At 41.9% G+C, this 9,599-nt stretch overlaps 1 protein-coding gene across 2 annotated transcripts; it reads right to left on the bottom strand.

Annotated features, from left to right (window-relative positions):
* Positions 1-753: 753 nt before the first annotated feature.
* LOC109869300 (N-alpha-acetyltransferase 10) lies at positions 754-3,794 on the bottom strand. 2 transcript variants are annotated; one of them, XM_020459358.2, is made up of 8 exons: positions 3,592-3,794; positions 3,110-3,208; positions 2,853-2,911; positions 2,723-2,768; positions 2,450-2,565; positions 2,151-2,198; positions 1,788-1,872; positions 754-1,371 (listed from the first exon to the last, which is right to left on the bottom strand). In XM_020459358.2, the coding sequence occupies exons 1-8, from the start codon at positions 3,610-3,612 to the stop codon at positions 1,186-1,188; spliced, it is 660 nt and encodes a 219-aa protein (XP_020314947.1). In that variant the 5' UTR covers positions 3,613-3,794; the 3' UTR covers positions 754-1,185. The 2 variants fall into 2 exon arrangements, with proteins under 2 accessions (XP_020314947.1, XP_020314948.1); XM_020459359.2 differs by having other exon boundaries at positions 2,151-2,195; positions 3,592-3,791.
* Between the last annotated feature and the right edge of the window lie 5,805 nt (positions 3,795-9,599).

The following is a 9,599-nucleotide window of genomic DNA, read 5'->3' as shown; positions in this document are numbered from 1 at the left end:
TTTATTTTATATAAATTCTCCATTACATATGTCACCAGTAGTAAGTGTACCACTAATCACAGTCATTTGGTTACATACAGTACATTTCTGTTAATGCATGTATTAATTAGTAATTTACTGTTCTCATTCTCAGAGTGGAAACGTTGTTTGCAGAGGTCACAACCTGCTACATATGTGAGAAACAAGTTTTGTTTTATTTCATAACTATCATTTACAATATTTGTCCATTTCTTTCATTGTCTTTTGTTTGGATGATCCATGTAACACATGTGAGTAATGAGTTTTTTTTTTAAATATTTTAAAAAAAATTCATGACAATGATTGAGAAACTAAAACATTGAAATGAAACTGTTCTATGAAAATGTGCATATGAAAATCAGACATGGTACAAGGATAAATTGTAAGCTTCCCCAAACTTCAAGCTCATGTTGCCTATGTGGTCAATAAAATAATTACCTCCATGTTTAAATGGTCATATTTTGCCAAGGGAAGAAATGCCTCATAACATGAAATAAATATTCAGGTTTCAAACAATTCCGTATGTTTTCAAAATGCATACTGCCTAATTTAGCCAGCTAACTGAAACCCTGGTCTGAATATGTCCCTAGTCTTATTACTAGTTGTAAAGTCTCACTATTGTAAGCGTTGTATGCATTCTACTCACAACAGTACGACCTAGTGGCCATTCTTAGAATTTCAACCTTAAATAGTTGCAATTTCAAACCTAGAAAAAAAGAACGCCTCTACAAAAAGTATTACTTGAAACTTTTATTTTCAGCATTTTGAAGAATACTTCACAGATCTCATTAAGTCACACCCAAAAACAGAGGTTATTTTTTTCAAAATGTGTTGATTTCATGGGTGAGTGGGGGTTGAAAACAGTAGTAGTGACAGCATCAAGCCCAAAACAACCTTTAAAGAACCAGTTGTGAATTTGAGCTCAACATCAACTTGTCATTTCAGTTGCAAAGTAATTTCTTTCAATCACATTGTATCACTAATGTCGAGAGAGAAATTCTATTTTAGTAAAAAAAAAAATCTATTTTTACTTTACGCTGTAAAAGTAACAGAAGTGAATGGAGAAGCTGACTGCCACTGGGTATCATTTTTCCCTTTATGTGAGATAAAAAGTATAGTAAGTATCTTTGACGGCAAATTTAAAAATGGCTACTAAAGATGGCTGAGTCATTGTGAATCGGAGGATGAATCTTTGACGTCTGTGCTCTCTGTGGCCTCACTAACTTCACTGAGGTCTTTGTTCTCTCCTCCGCTGTCCCCCTCTCCCTCTTTCTCCTGGTCACTGGGTGTGGTCGTAGCTGTAGGTGCCTCCTGACCCAGGGCCTTCATTCCTGGCTTCCTCAACTGTGGGACCCATAGACAGAAACAACAGACAAAACGGTCAAAATTCAGTTGACAAAAAGGAAAGGTTGACCTTAACCCTCAGGTAAAGAGAGTGGCTCATGACTGCGTTACGATTCTCTACCCTTCATCCAGAAGTGTGCACTTGTTCACTCCAGTTCATGCATTTAAAAGCAAGCACGGCGGGAAGGAGTTTGCACCATACTGCTCACACCAGTCTATTACTTTTAAATCCATGAGGGAGAATAGAATATAGGACGCACCCTTCGGGGAGAAGCGTAAGCGACTGTATGCAAAACACTGGGTGAGACGAAGGTGGTCATAGCGACTGTATGCAAAACACTGGGTGAGACGAAGGTGGTTGGATTACGCCCCAAAAAGCCATGCTGCTGGATAAAGGGAAAGAGTAAAACAATTAAAAAATTCACCTCATCAGCCATGTGGGCTAGGTCTCTCTTCATGGCATAGGCATCCTCCCCATCTGCATAGTACTTGGGCTCTATTTCACTAATCCTATGAAAGAAAGGAAATGATTAGTAAGTGAGTGACCAACAACATATTATACATGTACATTGCATCACTGCAAACAATACCTGGTTAAATAAGAGCAAAAATAAATGAATTTGAATGGGGGTAGGAGGAAGAATGTACAACTGTGGGTCATTAGGGAATATGACCCAAAGTTCCTGAATAAACATCGGTTTGAATAGGAGGCTGAAATGGAACATCTATATTACATATGCATTTGCATTAAGAGGGTTTGTTTTCACAAGGATAGAAGGAGATCTTACTGGAATTTCAGTGTGTTTGAGTACAGGTGCAAGGCCGCTCGGTTACTGCAGTAGGAGAAAATTAGATGGATGCAATTCAAGTTATTTGTGAACAAACAAATACCATTTAAGAAGGATCTGACACGAACAATGTCTCTCTGTATTTAAATGATCTTCTAGCTACACTTCTAGAGAACAGAAGAGCAGCATTCCATTACAAAAACTTATGTGGAAATTCTCATCTAAGAGTCATATAAAAACGACTCAAAATAGAACCATCTCATTGAAGTCCAACACAGACATCCAGCACACTGCACTACCTTTTCCGGACATGAAGCGAGACATATTTGGCGTTGAAGTTTTCAATCATAGCTCGACTGGCTTGGTCCATCAGCTTCTGAGCTAGTCCCAAACGTCTGTGAGAGCGCTTGACAGCCTGAGCGACAGAGACAATCCAAACCGTTGTTAATAATCCTTCCTGTTACTCAACAATCGCACCTAAACAACCTGACAAGTGCTGCAGATGATAGCGCGCACACGCCACACCCTCTTCAATTAAGTACTACAATGAACAATACAGAACCAAGACTCACCAGGGACGTGATGTGACCATGGGGGACATCATCTGGATCCTCCTCCCTGCATACCACATAAAGAGTGAGGGCTTGATAGAGACTGACAAACAATGGCATGAGATAAGATCTGTAGTTCAGGTATACTCACATCTTGGCCAAAACATATCCCACTATTTTGCCATTCTCATCCTCTGCGATGTAGGAGAGCTGAAAGATGAGCAAAGACAAGGTGATGTTAGAGATAGATACACTGAGTTACACAGACATCTAGTAACAACTAGGCCTAAATCGAACCCGTCATTCCTTCTGAGGAGTTAGATTCAATTTGTGACTGATTGAATGCCAGGACAAAGACTTGAGTCAAGTGGTGATGGAGTTATCTGCTGAAGAGGAAGCCATGTTAACCTGCGGCCAGGACAGTCCGTGGTAGAAGTAGTACTTCATCTGGTAGTTCTCTGGGAGACACAGCAGGTTGCAGTGCTGCATGTTCATAAGGTCCTCCGGCTGAGGAAACAGAACAAGGAATGTCAATGCTATGGATACTGACTGAAACAATTACTTTAACGTACGTTAGCTAGAACACTTCAGAAAAGGGACTACAAGAAGAGATATGTGTCCCCACTCCAGACTCAGTCAAAATATCACTATTGACGATAGTAAGCTAACGTTAACTACACTTCTCCTGTTTACTTTGTTGATAGTTACTGTATAAGCAATCTATTTAAATAGTAGCTAGCTAAATAGGCTAGTTGGCTCACAGTTTGACATGGCATGCATAAGTGGAGCTATCAGAAACCCTTGGATTGTTATTATTAGCGATGGGTGGCTATCTAGCTAAGAAGGTAAACTAGCACAGTGTTGCATGGTCGACAGTGCTTCTCACTTACCCTTGCGTTGCGAATATTCATGTTTTCTTCGACCGTCACACGTTCAGATGATGAAAAATATAAATAATGGGGGTAAAGTGTTCAAGCTATGAACTCCTAACGTTGTCTTAGATTATGTTTCAGGAGTGTTAGTTAGCTAGTTAGCAAGTTAAACCGAAGAGGAAGCATGCGCTTAACCGGAAGTTAATGAAAGGTAAGTCCCGCCTCTAGGGTCATGGCTAGAAGGAATCCAGCTTCATCTTCGGTGGAGTTTATCGGCAGATGGCATCTAGCATTATGGTGCATTATCGCCACCTACTGTACTGGAGTGTGATCCAGATACAAGGAGAAACGACATCCTACCTGCCAGCCCCTTCTTTACTCTTAAAAATTATAAAATATTTGGGACAATATCTAATGACGTTCTACTCAATATACTCTTTAAAATAATTTCCTGTATGCCCTCTCCCTCATATCAGTTCTCAGCCTCTCTCTTTCCCTATGATACTGCCCACACTGTTGCAATACATGCTCCACGGTCTCTGTTTCCTGGCAATAACCACCATATCGCCCCCGGTCTAGATGCTCCTACCCATCTCTCCCTTGAACCTGTATCTACCTGGACCAGCCTCACTGCCTCAGCATATGACACCCTTCTCTGCACTCTTACTCTCACTTTTACTCTGCACTCTTACTTGCACCTCCACTGCCTGCTTCATTGCCTCACACCCACTATATGCCACACTATGAGCACCCCCACAGCTGCAACCCTTTGGTTGTACACCATCCCCACATTTCCCATACTCATGCTCCCCTCCACGTCTTGCACTCCTCTCTATCTGTTTACAGGCTGCTGCCACATGCCCAAACCTCTGGCAGTTATAACATCTTAAAGGCGTTGGTACATAAAGCCCTCACACAATAACTCATATATCCTATGCTTACTGTATTTGTCAGTACCCGGTCCTTGACGTGTAACAGAATAGACTGGCTGTCTACCCTAACCCCACCCCTTGTTTCTTGCAATCTTTGAGCATCCACTAGGACACCTCCTCTCATATGGTTGCTTACCGATTTACTGCTGACACCCACAGGCCCTCCTGTTATCCCCCCTTTAATCCACTGCTTCCCTGCTTTTTAAAATGTCTTTTATTTCACCTTTATTAAAACCAGGTAGGCTAGTTGAGAACAAGTTCTCATTTACAACTGCGACCTGGCCAAGATGAAGCGCAGCAATTCGACACATACAACACAGAGTTCCACATGGAATAAACAAACATGCAGTCAATAATACAGTAGAGAAAAAAAGTCTATATACAGTGTGTGCAAATGAGGTAAGATAAGGGAGGTAAAGCAATAAATAGGCCATAGTGGCGAGGTAATTACGATATACAGTTGAAGTTGGAAGTTTACATGCACCTTAGCCAAATACATTTAAACTCAGTTTTTCACAATTCCTGACATTGAATCCTAGTAAAAATGCCATATCTTAGGTCAGTTAGGATCACCACTTTATTTAAGAATGTGAAATGTCAGAATAATAGTAAAGAGAATGATTTATTTCAGCTTTTATTTCTTTCATCACATTCCCAGTGGGTCAGAAGTTTACTCAATTAGTATTTGGTAGCATTGTCTTTAAATTGTTTAACTTGGGTCAAACGTTTCGGGGAGCCTTCCACAAGCTTCCCACAATAAATTGGGTGAATTTTGGCCCATTCCTCCTGAGCTGGTGTAACTGAGTCAGATTTGTAGGCCTCCTTGCTCGCACATGCTTTTTCAGTTCTGCCCACACATTTTCTATGGGATTGAGGTCAGGGCTTTGTGTTGGCCACTCCAATACCTTGACTTTGTTGTCCTTAAGCCATTTTCCCACAACTTTGGAAGTATGTTTGGGGTCATTGTCCATTTGGAAGACCCATTATTTTGTGAAGTACACCAGTCCTTCCTGCAGCAAAGCACCCCCACAACAGTTTAATTTATTTTTATTTTACCTTTATTTATCCAGGCAAGTCAGTTAAGAACAAATTCTTATTTTCGATGACGGCCTAGGAACAGTGGGTTAACTGCCTGTTCAGGGGCAGAACGACAGATTTGTACCTTGTCAGCTCAGGGATTTGAACTTGCAACCTTTCGGTTACTAGTCCAACACTCTAACCACTAGGCTACCCTGCCGCCCCATGATGCTGCCACCCCGTGCTTCACGGCTGGGATGGTGTTCTTCGGCTTGCAAGCCTCCCCCTTTAACCTCCAAACATAACGATGGTCATTATGGCCAACAGTTCTATTTTTGTTTCATCAGACCAGAGGACATTACTCGAAAAAATATTATCTTTGTCCCCATGTGCAGTTGCAAACAGTAGTCTGGCATTTTTATGGTGGTTTTGGAGCAGTGGCTTCTTCCTTGCTGAGCGGCCTTTCAGGTTATGTCGATATAGGACTCGTTTTACTGTGAATATAGATACTTTTGTACCTGTTTCCCCCAGCATCTTCACAAGGTCCTTTGCTGTTGTTCTGGGAATGATTTGCACTTTTCGCACCAAAGTACGTTCATCTCTAGGAGACAGAACGCGTCTCCTTCCTGAGCGGTATGACGGATGCGTGGTCCCATGGTGTTTATACTTGCATACTATTGTTTGTACAGATGAACGTGGTACCTTCAGGCATTTAGAAATTGCTCCCAAGGATGAACCAGACTTGTGGAGGTCTACAATTTGTTTTCTGAGGTCTTGGCTGATTTCTTTTGATTTCCCCATGATGTCAAGCAGAGGCACTGAGTTTGAAGGTAGGCCTTGAAATACATCCACAGGTACACCTCCAATTGACTAAAATTCTGTCAATTAGCTAACCCTATCAGAAACCCTATACTAACCCTATCAGAAACTTCTAAAGCCATGACATCATTTTCTGGAATTTTCTAAACTGTTTAAAGGCACAGTCAACTTAGTGTATGTGAACTTCTGACCCACTGGAATTGTGATACAGTGAATTATAAGTGAAATAATCTGTCTGTAAACAATTATTGGAAAAATGACTTGTGTCATGCACAAAGTAGATGTCTTAACCAACTTGCCAAAACTATAGTTTGTTAACAAGAAATTTGTGGAATGGTTGAAAAAATAGTTTTAATGACTTCAACCTAAGTGTATGTAAACTTACGACTTCAACTGTAGCAATTAAACACGGGAGTGATAGATGTGCAGAAGATGAATGTGCAAGTAGAGAGATGCAAAGGAGCTAAATAAATAAATACAGTATGGGGATGAGGATGAGGTAGTTGGATGGGCAATTTAAAGACGGGCTATGTACAGGTGCAATGATCTGTGAGCTGCTCTGACAGCTGGTGCTTGAAGTTAGTAAGGGAGATATGAGTCTCCAGCTTCAGTGATTTTTGCAGTTCGTTCCAGTCATAGGCAGCAGAGAACTGGAAGGAAAGGCGGCGAAACGAGGAATTCGCTTTGGGGTTACCAGTGAAATATACCTGCTGGAGTGCGTTCTGCGGGTGGTTGCTGCTATGGTGACCTAGCAAAGACTTGTAGATGACCTGGAGCCAGTGGGTTTGGCGACGAGTATGAAGTAAGGGCCAGCCAACGAGAGCGTACAGGTTGCAGTCGTGGGTAGTATATGGGGCTTTGGTGACAAAATGGATGACACTGTGATAGACTGCATCCCCTTTGTTGAGTAGAGTGTTGGAGGCTATTTTGTAAATGACATCGCCGAAGTCGAGGATTGGTAGGATAGTCACTTTTACGAGGGTATGTTTGGCACGAGTGAAGGATGCTTTGTTGCGAAATAGGAAGCTGATTCTAGATTTAATTTTGGATTGGAGATGCTTATTGTGGGTCTGGAAGGAGAGTTTACAGTCTAACCAGACACCTAGGTATTTATAGTTGTCCACATATATTAAGTCCGTCCATTTAAGAACCGTCCAGAGTCGTGATGCTGGACGGGCAGGCAGGTGCGGGCAGCGACCGGTTGAAGAGGATGCATTTAGTTTTACTTGCATTTAAGAGCAGTTGGAGGCCACGGAAGGAGAGTTGTATGGCATTGCAGCTCATCTGGAGGTTAGGTAGCACAGTGTCCAAAGAAGGGCCCGAAGTATACAGAATGGTGTCGTCTGCGTAGAGGTGGATCAGTGAATCACCAGCAGCAGGAGCGACTGAGGTGACCAGCTCGGAAACCAGACTGCATAGCGGAGAAGGTACGGTGGGATTCGAAATAGTCGGCGATCTGTTTGTTAACATGGCTTTCTAAGACCTTAGAAAGGCAGGGTAGGATATATATAGGTCTGTAGCAGTTTTGGTCTAGAGTGTCTCCCCCTATGAAGAGGAGGAGGACTGCGGCAGCTTTCCAATCTTCGGGATCTCAGACGATACGAAAGAGAGGTTGAACACGCTAGTAACAGGGGTTGCAACAATTTCGGCAGATCATTTTAGAAAGACAGGGTCCAGATTGTCTAGCCCGGCTGTTTTGTAGGGGTCCAGATTTTGCAGCTCTTCCAGAACATCAGCTATCTGGATTTGTGTGAAGGAGAAATGGGGGAGGCTTGGGCGAGTTGCTGTGGGGGGTGAAGGGTAGTTGACCGGGTTAGGAGTAGCTAGGTGGAAAGCATGGCTAGCCATAGAAAAAAGCTTGTTGAAATTCTCAATTATCATGGATTTATCAGTGGTGACAGTGTTTCCTAGACTCAGTGCAGCGAGCAGCTGGGAGAAGGTGCTCTTATTCTCCATGGACTTTACAGTGTCCCAGAACTTTTTTGAGTTTGTGCTACAGGATGCAAATTTCTGTTTGAAAAAGCTAGCCTGTGTATATTGGTTCCTCTAACTTCCCTGAAAAGTTGCATATCACAGAGGCTATTTGATGCTAATGCAGTCCGCCACAGGATGTTTTTGTGCTGGTCAGGGCAGTCATGTCTGGAGTGAACCAAGAGCTATATCTGTTCCTCGTTCTACATTTTTTGAGTGGGGCATGCTTATTTAAGATTCATTTTTTATTTATCCGTTATTTTACCAGGTAAGTTGACTGAGAACACATTCTCATTTCTCCTGGGTCAGACTACACTCAATTATAGGACCTACTGAAGAGATGAGTCTTCAATAAAGACTTAAAGGTTGAGACCGAGTCTGCATCTCTCACATGGATAAGCAGAACATTCCATAAAAATGAAGCTCTATATGAGAAAGCCCCGCCTCCAGCTGTTTGCTTAGAAATTCTAGGGACAGTAAGGAGGCCTGCGTCTTGTGACCGTAGCGCACGTGTAGGTATGTACGGCAGGACCAAATCGGAAAGATAGGTAGGAGCAAGCCCATGTAATGCTCTGTAGATTAGCAGTAAAACCTTGAAATCAGCCCTTGCCTCAACAGGAAGCCAGTGTAGAGAGGCTAGCACTGGAGTAATATGATCACATGTTTTGGTTCTAGTCAAGATTCTAGCAGCCGTGTTTAGCACTAACTGAAGTTTATTTAGTGCTTTATCCGGGTAGCCGGAAAGTAGAGCATTGCAGTAGTCTAACATAGAAGTGACAAAAGCATGGATACATTTTTCTGCATCATTTTTGGACAACGTTTGTGATATTTACAATGTTACGTAGATGGAAAAAAGCTGTCCTTGAAACAGTCTTGATATGTTCGTCAAAAGAGAGATCAGGGTACAGAGTAACGCCGAGGTCCTTCACAGTTTTATTTGAGATGACTGTACAACCATCAAGATTAATTGTCAGATTCAACAGACAGACAACAGATTCAACAGATCTCTTTGTTTCTTGGGACCTAGAACAAGCATCTCTGTTTTGTCAGAGTTTAAAAGTAGACAATTTGCCACCATCCACTTCCTTATGTTATTATTTTTCTGAATGACATCACCAAGAGGTAAAATATATAGTGAAAACAATAGTGGTCCTAAAACGGAGCCTTGAGGAACACAGACATTTACAGTTCATTTGTCAGAGGACAAACCATTCACAGAGACAAACTGATATCTTTCCGACAGATAAGATCTAAACCAGGCCAGAACTTGTCTGTATAGACCAATTT

Source organism: Oncorhynchus kisutch, linkage group LG24 (genome assembly GCF_002021735.2).
Source record: "Oncorhynchus kisutch isolate 150728-3 linkage group LG24, Okis_V2, whole genome shotgun sequence".
NCBI classification, from domain to species: domain Eukaryota; kingdom Metazoa; phylum Chordata; class Actinopteri; order Salmoniformes; family Salmonidae; genus Oncorhynchus; species Oncorhynchus kisutch.
The sequence above is the reverse complement of the archived record's forward strand: the minus strand, read 5'-3'. Positions and strand labels throughout refer to the sequence as shown.